The sequence below is a fragment of the Dermochelys coriacea genome, chromosome 3, assembly GCF_009764565.3.
Source record: "Dermochelys coriacea isolate rDerCor1 chromosome 3, rDerCor1.pri.v4, whole genome shotgun sequence".
In the NCBI taxonomy this organism is placed as follows: domain Eukaryota; kingdom Metazoa; phylum Chordata; order Testudines; family Dermochelyidae; genus Dermochelys; species Dermochelys coriacea.
Window position 1 is genome coordinate 182,148,307 of NC_050070.1, and position 16,407 is coordinate 182,164,713.

Below are 16,407 nucleotides of genomic sequence, written 5' to 3' on the forward strand. Positions count from 1 at the left end.
AACAATGGGGAAAAAACAGTATGATATGTAAACAGCTTAGTTTTAATGCAGATTGATTATAAAAGGAACTCATAAGCCCATGAACAGATTGACAAATTGTATGGTGTACATGGTTGTAGATTAGAATCCTGCTGGGTGCCACTAGATCAAGCTACTCATTTAAAGAGAAATAGTATCTTTCTTTCACCAGAAGAGGTTGTCACAGCCAGGTCATGTGCAGCCATACCTACTAGTCAGAGCCAGAGTCTCCAGTCACAAGACAGGAGTGAAGAGTTGGCTGGGTCAGGACACAGGGTTGGGGGCAGCAGACATAGTGGAGGTCAGGGACCACAAGTCAGATGCCAGGTCTGTATGTCAGGGAAGCAGGATGCACTCAGTCCAAAACATGGTGGAACCCAGTTGTTCAGATAGCTTCCTATTCCTGCTGCTAGCTTAAGCATAGCCAGTGGGCCAGTCAGCCACTCCAGGACTCCACCAATTGGACCTCAGGTGTGGAGATTCATGGGTATCAGATAAGTATTGCCAGTAGGCTACCACAAACTTTGCATGCCACAGTTTGACAGCTGTGGGTCATGATGTAGATTCTGTATCTTCTTTAACAAATGAGTAAGTGTAACTGGAGATCATATGCCTAGTAACTTTGAAAAGTGCTGGCTTTTCAATTAATGAGAAATTATAGCACCCATGAAATATCATAACAAACCAATCTATTCCAAAGCAGGAAAGCATTCAATTTTCCTTCTGATTGAAATTGTTCACAAAAATTGGTTTCAGAGTAGCAGCCATGTTAGTCTGTATTCGCAAAAAGAAAAGGAGTACTTGTGGCACCTTAGAGACTAACGAATTTATTAGAGCATAAGCTTTCGTGAGCTACAGCTCACTTCATCAGATGCATCTGATGAAGTGAGCTGTAGCTCACGAAAGCTTATGCTCTAATAAATTTGTTAGTCTCTAAGGTGCCACAAGTACTCCTCTTCTTTTCACAAAAATTGTGAGTATCGTGAAACTAAAAACATTTTTGCAACAAACAACATCTACCTATTAAGTAATGTTATTTGATAGCATGGTCTCAAATTGCTATTAGCGGTCTCAATAGCAATTAATAAGAAAAAAGGAGGGCCATTTAATTAGGAGTTTACTAAAACTAAAAACTATGTTCTTAAAACAAGGTTTCTAGTTGCTGAATAAAAATGCTGGGTTGTCCATGCACTCAATTCAGTGTTATGGAATGTCACTTTTCTGAGTTATTCAAGTGCCACCCACTAAAGAGCCAACAGAAGCTGTGGAAGGGGAATGATAAAAAAACTAAGCTTCTTCACAACTGATTGTCTCTCTCCTGATTCTCACTGTTCTCACCTGTGAACATGTTTGTTTGCTTTCCCCTGCTTCTGAAATTCAAATTAAATCCAATTAAAGCAAGATTCACTGCTATGGAAATAAAATGAAGCAATGGAGCAACAGTTAGATGCTTGTTTCTATTGCCACCTGAAATATTTTAAAATAAAGGACAAAACTGTTACTTTCCCCACACAGTCATGCGGGGGTTTAAGGAGGTATAAGCCTTTTACTCTGCTGTGCAGCATCACTACATTATTAGTCTGTGCATGAGAGCAGAGCATGCTCAGTGGTGTGGCTGCTGCCCCCAACATGAGTAGGTCTAGAGTGGGTGCAGGTGGGGCTCTCACCTACCGCCATGCACTGGCCTGTGCACCTAAGCATGCATGAGGTGGGAAAGTCATGCTACTGGTATGGGCTATTACTTTCCCACTGAGCAAAGGGGGAAGCAAGGAAGGATTGTGACTCTGGGTTAAAATTATTTCCCTGGACCTCCCCTGGGAAAGTCATTTTTATTTCTTCCACTAATAATTAACAGATAATTTTAAGCAATTTGTTTCTCTTGTACTCACCCCACAAAAAAGGGAACTTTTTTTTGGCAGGGTATGTGGGAACGAGGGAATGGTTGGCACAATTAAACCCTATGTGATATTTGTCCTTTTAAAACAAGGCCTAATGAGGTTTTACATAGAATGCAGGCAGCATAATAGGAAAATAGTTTAGCAGGTTCTGGGGCAGGAGGGCTGACGTTATGAAGAGAAAGATCTGAGTCTCCTTTGCTAGCTGGGAAGGAATTGTTGGACTGACCCATGTCTTTATGGGTCTGGTTGTGCAGGCCTGAGAGCTGCCGATGTAGGTTTGATTTGCCTGACCTGCCGATTCACCTCCCTCGAATCTCTATCTCCTTACAGGCAGCTCAGCATTCCGCATATTATTTGCTTTTCTCTTCAGTCATTTCTTTACCTTTTCCTCAGCTTTTAGGACATTTTCTGCTCAGGTACTGCTCCCTGACATTTTCTCTGTGATAGGTAGAAGTTCTGAGAATAGGAGGTCGCAAAAGAAGGGAACTGTAGTGGGCACCAAAATAATTACTGGTGTTTGATTGCTGCTGCTGCCTGTAGAGGTGATAGAAAGTACTGCAATGCAAATTTGTGTAATGAGGTTGGAGGAATGTAATATTTCTAGAGGGATTATTTGTGTAGATACCATTTTGTCTGCTTTATACCTTGAAGAGCAGTGTGTCAGAAATGCTTATTGCCATGTGAAGCCAAAACTGTAGAAACCAATTTATTTATAACAATATGAATTCTGAATTTTAATTTATCTTGGTCTTCATTTAACTATTAAAGTAATTAAAAGTTAGAAAACAAAACAACTCAACTCTCCAAGAACAATCAAATGTATTTTAGGGAATTTGGGGTAAAATGAAATGCATATGTGAGAGCCCATAGTACCATTATAAAAAGTATGAACATCTAGAATGTGAATTCATTCTGCAGTCCATAAAATATATGAACTGTGGATTCAATATCTTTTTGTCCCTAATTATGATGCATATCGTTCAGAATAAAAGGTTTATGCAATAACAAGTTATGCTACAATGGTAAAGTAATGGTGCAAATGTCATTTCTGTCTTCAGTAAATATAATTGGATATCTATTTTTCAAAAAAATAAATGTTTAAATTCTTTCTTTGTGGATACTGTCAAGCTTTTCTCTAAAGCTAGTCATGCCTTTTGTTTGAAACAACTTCCTCTACCTTTTCTTTTTTTTCCTAGACATTCTGTGGAATATTTTTAATTCATTGTTAGTGAAAGAGGGTACTTAAAATAAAGGAACTTTGCACAGAATTTATTCAGAATTCGTTTTTAATATGAACACTTCTTGTTTATCCAAGTACATGTAGAAAAGTGTGAATCCACCTCTCTGAATAGATGCCAATGAGTGACAGGTGAACCTCAAAAAGTTAAGAGGTTCACTTTGGATAGGCATCCAGTTCTAATGCTGATTTGGAATTTTTACAGCCATTTTGGTTTGGAAGGAAGGCTAGAAATATTGTAATGTCATACTCTTATGAAATTCTTGTACCTCTTGGTTTTAGCCAGCATGAACCTATCCTGAGACATTATGCCCTTCCTCTTCCAGTCAAGGGGAAAAAAACTTATATTTCAAGAAGCAGGCATAAATTAAAGACCTGAGCCAACAAGATGTTGAACACCCACCACTTCCATTGAAGTTATTTGGAACAGAAGACCAAGAGGTTCTCAGGACATTTGCAGGATAGAGTTATAAAATAAGAAAAAGGCAATTAAGCTTTTTCAAACTTCAAATTTTTGTTCCAGTTTAGGGCATTGATTTGAATTAGTTTTGTTTTACCTAAACTTCTTCACCTCTCCATATATAACCATAAGATTTAGAATTGTTAGCTATAATTAAGTATACACTTAGGACGGAAGAATCCCATGCACTGCTACAGGCCGGGGACCAACTGGCTAAGCAGCTGTTCTACAGAAAACGACCTGGAGATTACAGTGCATGAGAAGCTGGATATGAGTCAGCTGTGTGCCCTTGTTGCCAAGGCTAATGGCATATTGGGCTGCATTAGTAGAAGCATTGCCAGCAGATTGAGGGAAGTGATTATTCCCCTCTATTCAGCACTGTTGAGGTCACACCTGGAGTATTGTGTGCAGTTTTGGGCCCCCCACTACAGAAAGGATGTGAACAAATTGGAGCGAGTCCAGCGGAGGGCAACAAAAATGATCAGGGGGCTGTGGCACATGACTTACAAGGAGAGGCTGATGGAACTGGGCTTTTTTAGTCTGCAGAAGAGAAGAATGAGAGGGGATTTGATAGCAGCCTTCAACTATCTGAAGGAGGGTTCCAAAGAGGATGGAGCTAGACTGTTCTCAGTGGTGACAGATGATAGAACAAGGAGCAATGGTCTCAAGTTGCAGTGTGGGAGGTCTAGGTTGGATATTAGGAAAAACTTTTTCACTAGGAGGGTGGTGAAGCACTGGAATGGGTTACCTAGGGAGGTGGTGAAATCTCCATCCTTAGAGGTTTTTAAGGCCCAGCTTGACAAAGCCCTGGCTGGGATGATTTAGTTGGGGTTGGTCTTGCTTTGAGCAGGGGGTTGCACTAGATGATCTCCTGAGGTCTCTTCCAACCCTAATCTTCTATGATTCTATGATTAGCACTGACTACAAACTGTTGGAAAGTATTCCTCGCTCAACAATGAGTAAAAACGTTCAAATGGAGAAGTGTTTATTTGGTGTGGCTGTTCTTCTATGTATGATTAGCAGAATAAAAAAAAGTTGTGTGCCATTCAAATCCTTCTTGAGGTAACTGCTAGCTTCATAACTGCAATTCAACCACTAAAGCAGGAGGATCTTACATACAGTAAAAAATAATCAGTTTGGTTAAAATGATTAAATGGGGATTGCTTTCTGGTGTACAGTTGTCATATGTAGAGTCTATAAAGTGGATATATAATGCATGTATTAAAACAATCAGCTGATGTTAAAATGTTATGTTTCATGACATACAAATAGACAAGTTAAATAAAAACATAAATACTCTTCCTGAAAGGTTGTAACATATCTTTTTTTGCTTAGAATTCAGAATGATAACACACAAGAACCCTAAAACACAGAGAGACAAAGCAGGCTTCTCCCTAAAACAGAGAGGCACAATTCATCCCGCCTTATTCTGTGGTGACTTTCTTCAGACTGTTTCTGAATGCACATTTTCCTACAAAAACCTTTCCTAGCTCTTATAATGATAGTTTCCAATTTCAACACAGACCTTAATACACTGTACAAAACACCAGTGTTCTGATGCCAGCTTTAAGACACAACTAGAAGAGCTTCATGTGCATCTGTCTGGATTCCTAAAATAATCCTAGGATGTCCCTGACATATTTTCATTATGATCTTCTTCTTTAAAAGTCTTTAAAAAATAAAACAGGGAGAACATACAGTTCTCCAGGCCATACAGGAGAATATACATGTGACAGTGACTCACCAGCTGGCTTGGTGCCTTGTGGCTGAGCTTGGCATTATAGGGTATTCCTCTCAGTCACCCTGCTGAGCAGCCATTCAGGTCTGTTGGTGGTCATCTTACTCATGTGACTGAGTCTAATTCAATTAAAGCCCCATAACCTCATACCAGGTCTTTGTCCTGACTCTAGGCTTGACAGCTCTCTTTGACCTTGTCTGGAGTCTTCACCCCACTTTCCTTGAAAGGCCTGTAGGTGATCCCAGTCCCTCCCTTTATCTTAGGTTCCAGCTCAGGGACCCTGTAGTAGTTAAGTGCTGCATCTCCAGACCTCTTGCATCTTCCCTGGATGACTTCCTATCTCAGCCTATCTCTTGTCCTTTTTCCCAGCCACCTTTAGATCTTCGGGGAGTTGTGCCTTGTTACCTTAGGGAGCAGCCTCTTTTATCTCTCTCTGGTCTGAGAAAGAAAGTGTAGTGTGTGTTCTGAATGTGTGTAATTCTGAATTCTGAGAAAGAAAGTAGTGTTATGTTGCAACCTTCCAGCAAGAGTATTTGTGTTTATCTAATTTCTCTGTGTGTATGACATGAACATAAATGTTTTTCTCAAGTTTTTTAGTTTGGTTTGAAAGATTTTTCTTGGTTTATTAAGTTATTTATTAAGTTAATTTCTGCTGAATCTTGGAGGTAGCTGTGCAAAGAAGATACTCCAGTCAACTGGCTGACATGAAAAAAATCAGTGGATATACAAAGATGGAGTTATATTTAAAAACTACTGATGATTCATTCATTGTGGGCAGTGGAAAGGGAAGAGCTAACGTGCATGAATAGAGTGGTTCCGTACCCTCCCTCTGCAGCTTGGTATTTCATGGGGTGGGGGGAATGAAAATTGGAAAAGCTTCCCATGGACTACCTGGTTTTTTTCCCCTGAAATCTGAATAAAGGGCAAAGCTATGCTGATCTATTGGCCAAATAAGGAAAATTAAAGGGCTCAAGAATATGGCCATCCTTGGGCAACTCTTAAACTGTCAACTGCATAGCTCTGGATAAATATGGTAAACAGTGGGTGGATGTTTGCAGAAGGCAGCGAACCAGCGGAGCAGCGGGGACAGCAGAGCAGCTCACAGCAGGAGTTTGCCTGGGACTGGTAAGTATCCGAGTGTGTGTGTTTGCTTGCTGAGGAAGTATCCGAGCGTGTGTTTGCTGGGAGGGAGCCTGAGTGAGTGTCTGATTGGCTGCTAGCCTGCAGGGGGCGGGCATTAGGGTGTCTGTGTGTTTGCGTCAGGGAAGCCTGGCTGTTTAAAAATAGCCGGAGCCTCGCGAACCAGCTGAGCGGCAGCGGAGCAGCGGGGACAGCAGAGCAGCTCACAGCAGGAGTTTGCCTGGGAGTTTGCCTGGAGCGAGCCCAGTGAGGCTTACATCTTGCCAACGTCTCTGAGGAAGCTCCGTAGTAGGTAGGTGATATGGAAGGGGGGAATTCAGCTGTTGTGACCTGCACTGGATGTGCCATGTTTGTCTTTCTTCCACAGGACAGAAGCGACTTTGTCTGTACAAAGTGCAAGCTGGTCTCCATATTGGAAGAGAAGATTGAAGGTCTGGAGCAACAGGTAACGACCCTGCGTTGTATACGAGAGACTGAGGATTTTCTGGACCAAACTCAGGATAGCCTTCTAGGGGCACAAAGCTCTAAAGATGTAGAGCAGGTTGCACAGAGGAGCCAAGAGGCCAGTGAAGAAGCTTGGCAACATGTGACCTCCAGAAGAGGTAAGCGGAATGTCCGGGTTCCAGTAACACAGACACAGGTAACTAACCGCTTTCATGTTCTCTCCACAGGTACCAATGCGGAGAGTGGACCAGATGATATGTCTGGGGGGAGAAAGCGGAAGGAGACTCCGCTGGTTGGGAGGCATGAGATGCGATGTCCTGAGGTTGGAGGTTCCACGACCACCACTCCCAAGAGGAGAAGGCGGGTGGTGGTGGTCGGGGACTCTCTCCTCCGGGGGACTGAGTCATCTATCTGCCGCCCTGACCGGGAAAACCGAGAAGTCTGCTGCTTGCCAGGGGCTAAGATTCGTGATGTGACGGAGAGACTGCCGAGACTCATCAAGCCCTCGGATCGCTACCCCTTCCTGCTTCTCCACGTGGGCACCAATGATACTGCCAAGAATGACCTTGAGCGGATCACTGCGGACTATGTGGCTCTGGGAAGAAGGATAAAGGAGTTGGAGGCGCAAGTGGTGTTCTCGTCCATCCTCCCCGTGGAAGGAAAAGGCCTGGGTAGGGACCGTCGAATCGTGGAGGTCAACGAATGGCTACGCAGGTGGTGTCGGAGAGAAGGCTTTGGATTCTTTGACCATGGGATGGTGTTCCATGAAGGAGGAGTGCTGGGCAGAGACGGGCTCCATCTTACGAAGAGAGGGAAGAACATCTTTGCCAGCAGGCTGGCTAACCTAGTGAGGAGGGCTTTAAACTAGGTTCACCGGGGGAAGGAGACCAAAGCCCTGAGGTAAGTGGGAAAGCGGGATACCGGGAGGAAGCACAGGCAGGAAGGTCTGTGAGGGGAGGGCTCCTGCCTCATACTGGGAATGAGGGGCGATCAACAGGTTATCTCAAGTGCTTATATACAAATGCACAAAGCCTTGGAAACAAGCAGGGAGAACTGGAGGTCCTGGTGATGTCAAGGAATTATGACGTGATTGGAATAACAGAGACTTGGTGGGATAACTCACATGACTGGAGTACAGTCATGGATGGTTATAAACTGTTCAGGAAGGACAGGCAGGGCAGAAAAGGTGGGGGAGTAGCACTGTATGTAAGGGAGCAGTATGACTGCTCAGAGCTCCGGTACGAAACTGTGGAAAAACCTGAGTGTCTCTGGATTAAGTTTAGAAGTGTGTGCAACAAGAGTGATGTCATGGTGGGAGTCTGCTATAGACCACCGGACCAGGGGGATGAGGTGGATGAGGCTTTCTTCCGGCAACTCACGGAAGCTACTAGATCGCATGCCCTGATTCTCATGGGTGACTTTAATTTTCCTGATATCTGCTGGGAGAGCAATACAGCGGTGCATAGACAATCCAGGAAGTTTTTGGAAAGCGTAGGGGACAATTTCCTGGTGCAAGTGCTAGGGGAGCCAACTAGGGGGAGCGCTTTTCTTGACCTGCTGCTCACAAACCGGGTAGAATTAGTGGGGGAAGCAAAAGTGGATGGGAATCTGGGAGGCAGTGACCATGAGTTGGTTGAGTTCAGGATCCTGACGCAGGGAAGAAAGGTAAGCAGCAGGATACGGACCCTGGACTTCAGGAAAGCAGACTTTGACTCCCTCAGGGAACAGATGGCCAGGATCCCCTGGGGGACTAACATGAAAGGGAAGGGAGTCCAGGAGAGCTGGCTGTATTTCAAGGAATCCCTGTTGAGGTTACAGGGACAAACCATCCCGATGAGTCGAAAGAATAGTAAATATGGCAGGCGACCAGCTTGGCTTAATGGTGAAATCCTAGCGGATCTTAAACATAAAAAAGAAGCTTACAAGAAGTGGAAGCTTGGACATATGACCAGGGAAGAGTATAAAAATATTGCTCGGGCATGTAGGAAAGATATCAGGAGGGCCAAATCGCACCTGGAGCTGCAGCTAGCAAGAGATGTCAAGAGTAACAAGAAGGGTTTCTTCAGGTATGTTGGCAACAAGAAGAAAGCCAAGGAAAGTGTGGGCCCCTTACTGAATGAGGGAGGCAAGCTAGTGACAGAGGATGTGGAAAAAGCTAATGTACTCAATGCTTTTTTTGCCTCTGTTTTCACTAACAAGGTCAGCTCCCAGACTGCTGTGCTGGGCAACACAAAATGGGGAAGAGATGGCCAGCCCTCTGTAGAGATAGAGGTGGTTAGGGACTATTTAGAAAAGCTGGACGTGCACAAGTCCATGGGGCCGGACGAATTGCATCCGAGAGTGCTGAAGGAATTGGCGGCTGTGATTGCAGAGCCCTTAGCCATTATCTTTGAAAACTCGTGGCGAACGGGGGAAGTCCCGGATGACTGGAAAAAGGCTAATGTAGTGCCCATCTTTAAAAAAGGGAAGAAGGAGGATCCTGGGAACTACAGGCCGGTCAGCCTCACCTCAGTCCCTGGAAAAATCATGGAGCAGGTCCTCAAAGAATCAATCCTGAAGCACTTAGAGGAGAGGAAAGTGATCAGGAACAGTCAGCATGGATTCACCAAGGGAAGGTCATGCCTGACTAATCTAATCGCCTTTTATGATGAGATTACTGGTTCTGTGGATGAAGGGAAAGCAGTGGATGTATTGTTTCTTGACTTTAGCAAAGCTTTTGACACGGTCTCCCACAGCATTCTTGTCAGCAAGTTAAGGAAGTATGGGCTGGATGAATGCACTATAAGGTGGGTAGAAAGCTGGCTAGATTGTCGGGCTCAACGGGTAGTGATCAATGGCTCCATGTCTAGTTGGCAGCCGGTGTCAAGTGGAGTGCCCCAGGGGTCGGTCCTGGGGCCCGTTTTGTTCAATATCTTCATAAATGATCTGGAGGATGGTGTGGATTGCACTCTCAGCAAATTTGCGGATGATACTAAACTGGGAGGAGTGGTAGATACGCTGGAGGGGAGGGATAGGATACAGAAGGACCTAGACAAATTGGAGGATTGGGCCAAAAGAAATCTAATGAGGTTCAATAAGGATAAATGCAGGGTCCTGCACTTAGGATGGAAGAATCCAATGCACCGCTACAGACTAGGGACCGAATGGCTCGGCAGCAGTTCTGCGGAAAAGGACCTAGGGGTGACAGTGGACGAGAAGCTGGATATGAGTCAGCAGTGTGCCCTTGTTGCCAAGAAGGCCAATGGCATTTTGGGTTGTATAAGTAGGGGCATAGCGAGCAGATCGAGGGACGTGATCGTTCCCCTCTATTCGACACTGGTGAGGCCTCATCTGGAGTACTGTGTCCAGTTTTGGGCCCCACACTACAGGAAGGATGTGGATAAATTGGAAAGAGTACAACGAAGGGCAACGAAAATGATTAGGGGTCTAGAGCACATGACTTATGAGGAGAGGCTGAGGGAGCTGGGATTGTTTAGTCTGGAGAAGAGAAGAATGAGGGGGGATTTGATAGCTGCTTTCAACTACCTGAAAGGGGGTTTCAAAGAGGATGGCTCTAGACTGTTCTCAATGGTAGCAGATGACAGAACGAGGAGTAATGGTCTCAAGTTGCAATGGGGGAGGTTTAGATTGGATATTAGGAAAAACTTTTTCACTAAGAGGGTGGTGAAACACTGGAATGCGTTACCTAGGGAGGTGGTAGAATCTCCTTCCTTAGAGGTTTTTAAGGTCAGGCTTGACAAAGCCCTAGCTGGGATGATTTAACTGGGACTTGGTCCTGCTTTGAGCAGGGGGTTGGACTAGATGACCTTCTGGGGTCCCTTCCAACCCTGATATTCTATGATTCTATGATTCTATGATTCTAAGGTTGCAGCTTTTGGATTTCTACTGCATGCAAATGTTCTCTACTGCAGAGTCAGAATCTATAGCCTTCACAGTTTGCATGACTTGAAAGGCCACAGAGATTGTTGGGCACCCAATATTGGGCCCCAAACAATCCTATTTAGATGTTTCAACATGTAGAGCTATTTGTTTTTGTTTATTTATTTATGAGAAACCTGGAAACCCCAGGTCCAGATATTATCCTCTCAGCTATGAGAGCCTAATTAGTGTTTCCAGAAGCAAAGTATAATTATTCTAAGTAACGTGCAAGAAGTGACAAAGGAACTCCCATTAACCTCAACAACTAAGCAATTTTCCTTATGTCTTAGCTAGAATCCCAAGTTCAAAGTTTTTCCCTACTTTTTTATAGAATGTCTACAGAAAAAATGATTTTTCTAAAAACAACATTCTTTATTTAAACCACAATTATGATGTAGTACAATACTATGTAATGCAACCATTTATCAAACTGAGGAAATGGAACAAAGATGGCAGCACTTATTCAAGAGAACTTCTTTGTCACAGTCTTATTTTAATCCCTCTACTGTTCCTACATTGTGCAGTAGAATTTATACCATGGGGCTTATGTCTTGGAGTGAGTTTGTCCATTATTGTTTTTGTATTATTAAACATCTTCAGTGCTTTAATGATGGCAATGTAATAAAACCTGTTTTTAAAGGTTAATGAATTAGCATGTAATCAAAATCAAGGGTACAAAACTTTGCTGTTAAAAATAATGTTATCTGTGGCTCTATGTCTTACACATAAAGGGTTCTGCTCACTATGAGCTATGTGAGGGTGAATTTTCACTTCAGCATGTGTTTTGTATGTGGCATGAAGAGTGCACTAGAAAAGGATTTAAGAAATGTAAAATATGGACTGTGGTCCTGTTGAAGTTCATGGTGAAAGTCCCCCTGACACCACTGGGAATAGAATCAGTCTGTAATATCTGTGTATATGAATCTTGGTGGAAAGTCATCTACCATAGGCTTGGCTGTGGTGGTGAGTACTGCATCAAGAGCAGAGTAGAACTCCTCCTTTTTGTCTTCATCAGTGTCAAGTGTGGGAACATACACATTGATGACCGTGGCATACTGGTTGTTACTAAGCTTAAGAAGAAGAATGTTAATACTGATCTATTGGCCAAATAAGGAAAATTAAAGGGCTCAAGAATATGGCCATCCTTGGGCAACTCTTAAACTGTCAACTGCATAGCTCTGGGTAAATATGGTAAACAGTGGGTGGATGTTTGCAGATGGTTGCAGGTTTTGGATTTCTACTGCATACAAATGTTCTCTACTGCAGAGTCAGAATTAAGACATCGAGTTAATACCCATATGGATTTCTAAAAGCTGGCTAGCAATCTTGTTCTTGATGGCAAAACCAACCCCATGAATACACCTTTCTTCAGATGGCTTTCCTTTCCAAAAAAAGATACAGCTACCTCCATCTTCTTTCCATTGGCCTTCATCTGCCCAACAGGTCTCATTTAGGGCAGCAATATCAATATCATACCTTGCAAATTCTCTAGCTATTAAGGCACTTCTTCTTTCAGGACAGTCACTGCTTGCGGAATCCATGAAAGTGCAAATATTCCAAGTGACGAATTTCATTTCTTTGCTTCGTACATTCTGACTATAGGTAGAGTGATCCAGCTGGACGTGGCCATCAAGCCATGGGAGGAGAGGATGAGTCAGCTTATGTTTAGGGTAGCTTTTCTAGGCCCTTCCCCACTCAGGGTGAGCAGAGGTGATCCTGAAAAGGACTGCTCAGTCACGGCTGCAGCTGTCAAATTGTGCTTTTGTCTCACATGTCCAAGCACAAGATGATCAACACACAGCCACCTGCATGCAGATTTGTGACTAGAGACTCACAGGAACACTGCTTCTGTCCCCAACACCACTCATCCATCACCACAGGACTTTATTAGTGTGAGATGTTAACATCTTTGGCAAAGGCTTGAGCATGAAATCTTTTAATATGGGGGAGGTGGTGAGCAGATGACAACCTCGCTAAATTTGACAGAATGGGGCCCTGGATTTGATGGCGGGAAAGTACAACAAAGCCAGATGTCTCTGTCCTGATGCAGCCCTCATCCGCCTTCACAGCCACAGAAAATTGCAGAAATGTTCACCAAGGGTGACCCTACTAGGAGTACAAGACTCCGTACAAAATAGGGACACACAAGCCTCTCCACCACAAGATAGTGGTCCAAGGAGCCAAGGAAGACAGCCTTATCCTTATGGATTAGAATCATAGAATCATAGAATCATAGAATATCAGGGTTGGAAGGGACCCCAGAAGGTCATCTAGTCCAACCCCCTGCTCAAAGCAGGACCAAGTCCCAGTTAAATCATCCCAGCTAGGGCTTTGTCAAGCCTGACCTTAAAAACCTCTAAGGAAGGAGATTCTACCACCTCCCTAGGTAACGCATTCCAGTGTTTCACCACCCTCTTAGTGAAAAAGTTTTTCCTAATATCCAATCTAAACCTCCCCCATTGCAACTTGAGACCATTACTCCTCGTTCTGTCATCTGCTACCATTGAGAACAGTCTAGAGCCATCCTCTTTGAAACCCCCTTTCAGGTAGTTGAAAGCAGCTATCAAATCCCCCCTCATTCTTCTCTTCTGCAGACTAAACAATCCCAGCTCCCTCAGCCTCTCCTCATAAGTCATGTGCTCTAGACCCCTAATCATTTTCGTTGCCCTTCGTTGTACTCTTTCCAATTTATCCACATCCTTCCTGTAGTGTGGGGCCCAAAACTGGACACAGTACTCCAGATGAGGCCTCACCAGTGTCGAATAGAGGGGAACGATCACGTCCCTCGATCTGCTCGCTATGCCCCTACTTATACATCCCAAAATGCCATTGGCCTTCTTGGCAACAAGGGCACACTGCTGACTACTTGATTACTTCAATGCAACATCCCAAACTCTGGCGAGGCACCACTGGGAAAGAAGGGGTGGGGAAAGTTAACTCTAACAGCATTCTTCTCCTCAGCAAATGTGTGGTGCATGATTTGCTTATCACAAATACCATCTTTAGACAGTGGGACAAATATAAGACCACTTGGAAACATCCATGTTCCAAACACTGGTACCTTCTTGACTATGTCATTGTCAGAGCCCGTGATTGTACTGATGTCCATATTACATGAGCCATGAGAGGTATGGATGACTGTTGGACAGACCATCATTTAATCAGATCAATCATGAGTATACAGCTTGCACCACAACACTATAAGCAACTAAAAGGAATGCGGACAAGATTTAACATCAAGGCACTACAAAATCATGTTAGTCACAAGACTCTTTAGCAACACCTCAGTGAGACCTACCTGGCAACATGAATGACATCCATATACACTGGGAGGAGTTGCAGACGATTATTCACAAGGTGTGTGCTGAATCAACTGGATATTCCACTCATGCCATCAGGATTGGCTTAATGAGAACAATGAGATAATCTTGGTACTTATTCATCATCACTTATTCATTTGCACTTGGCAAAATGAACCCTGTAATCAACAAAAATGAAAAATGTATAGTCTTAAAACTATATAGTTCAAAGGAGACTGTGTGACATCAAAAATCATAGAATCATAGAATAACAGTGTTGGAAGGGACCTCAGGAGGTCATCTAATCCAACCCCCTGCTCAAAGCAGTACCAATCCCCAACTAAATCATCCCAGACAGGGCTTTGTCAAGCCTGACCTTAAAAACTTCTAAGGAAGGAGATTCCACCACCTCCCTAGGTAACCCATTCCAGTGCTTCACCACCCTCTTAGTGAAAAAGTTTTTCATAATATGCAACCTAAACCTCCCCCACTGCAACTTGAAACCTTTACTCCTTGTTCTGTCATCTGCTACCACTGAGAACATTCTAGATTCATCCTCTTTGGAACCCCCTTTCAGGTAATTGAAAGCAGCTATCAAATCCCCTCTCATTCCTCTCTTTTGCCGGCTAAACAATCCCAGTTCCCTCAGCCTCTCCTAATAAGTCATGTGTTCCAGTCCACTAATAATTTTTATTACCCTTCGCTGAACTCTTTCCAATTTTTCCACATCCTTCTTGTAGTGTGGGGCCCAAAACTGGACACAGTACTCCAAATGAGGCCTCACCAATGTTGAATAGAGAGGAACAATCATGTCCCTCGATCTGCTGGCAATATCCCTACTTATACAGCCCAAAATGCCATTGGCCTTCTTGGCAACAACGGCACACGGTTGACTCATATCCAGCTTCTCGTCCACTGTAACCCCTAGGTCCTTTTCTGCAGAACTGTTGCTGAGCCATTCGGTCCCTAGTCTGTAGTGGTGCATGGGATTCTTCCGTCCTAAGTGCAGGACTCTGCACTTGTCCTTGTTGAACCTCATCAGATTTCTTTTGGCCCCCAATCCTTTAATTTGTCCAGGTCCCTCTATATCCTATCCCTACCCTTCAGTGTATCTACCTCTCCTCCCAGGTTAGTGTCATCTGCAAACTTGCTGAGGGTGCAATCCACGCCATCCTCCAGATTATTAATGAAGATATTGAACAAAACCGGCCCCAGGACCGACCCTTGGGGCACTCCGCATGATTCTGGCTGCCAACTAGACATGGAACCATTGATCATCGCCATTGTGCCTGGTGATCTAGCCAGCTTTCTGTCCACGTTATAATCCATTCATCGAGCCCATACTTCTTTAACTTGCTGGCATGGGAGATCATGTCAAAAGCTTTGCTAAAGTCAAGGAATAACACATCCATCACTTTCCCCTCATCCACAGAGTCAGTTATCTCATCACAGAAGGCAATTAGATAGTCAGGCATGACTTGCCCTTGGTGAATCCATGCTGACTGTTCCTGATCACTTTCCTCTCCTCTAAGTGCTTCAGAATTGATTCCTTGAGGACCTGCTCCACGATTTTTCCAGGGACTGAGGTGAGGCTGACTGGCCTGTAGTTCCCAGGGTCCTCCTTCTTCCCTTTTTTAAAGATGGGCACTACATTAGCCTTTTTCCAGTCGTCCGGGACCTCCGCCGGCTGCCATGAGTTTTCAAAGATAATGGCCAATGGTTCTGCAATCACATCCACCAACTCCTTTAGCACTCTCGGATGCAGCACATCCGGCCCCATGGACTTGTGCTCATCCAGCTTTTCTAAATAGTCCTGAACCACTTCTTTCTCCACAGATGGCTGGTCGCCTCCCCCCCATGCTGTGCTGCCCAGTGCAGTAGTCTGGGAGCTGACCTTGTTTGTGAAAACAGAGGCCAAAAAAGGCATGCAGCTGATGAAGTGAGCTGTAGCTCACGAAAGCTTATGCTCAAATAAATTTGTTAGTCTCTAAGGTGCCACAAGTACTCCTTTTCTTTTTGCGGATACAGACTAACACGGCTGCTACTCTGAAAAAAAGCACTGAGTACATTAGCTTTTTCCACATCCTCTGTCACTAGATTCCATCCCTCATTCAAGGGACCCAAACTTTCCTTGGCATTCTTCTTGTTGCTAACATCCCTGAAGAAACCCTTCTTGTTACTCTTAAAATCTCTTGCTAGTTGCAACTCCAAGTGTGATTTGGCCTTCCTGATTTCACTCCTGCATCTTTTTTGTG

The 16,407-nt window shown here is 44.0% G+C and overlaps 1 protein-coding gene across 1 annotated transcript in view; it reads right to left on the minus strand.

The window, feature by feature from the left end:
- LOC122459446 (moesin-like) overlaps nucleotides 1-13,962 on the minus strand; it is a 41,110-nt gene extending 27,148 nt beyond the window's left edge. Inside the window, 2 exon segments of the mRNA XM_043511496.1 lie at nucleotides 11,798-11,950; nucleotides 13,798-13,962. Coding sequence (XP_043367431.1) covers nucleotides 11,798-11,950; nucleotides 13,798-13,962 — 318 coding nt within the window.
- Between the last annotated feature and the right edge of the window lie 2,445 nt (nucleotides 13,963-16,407).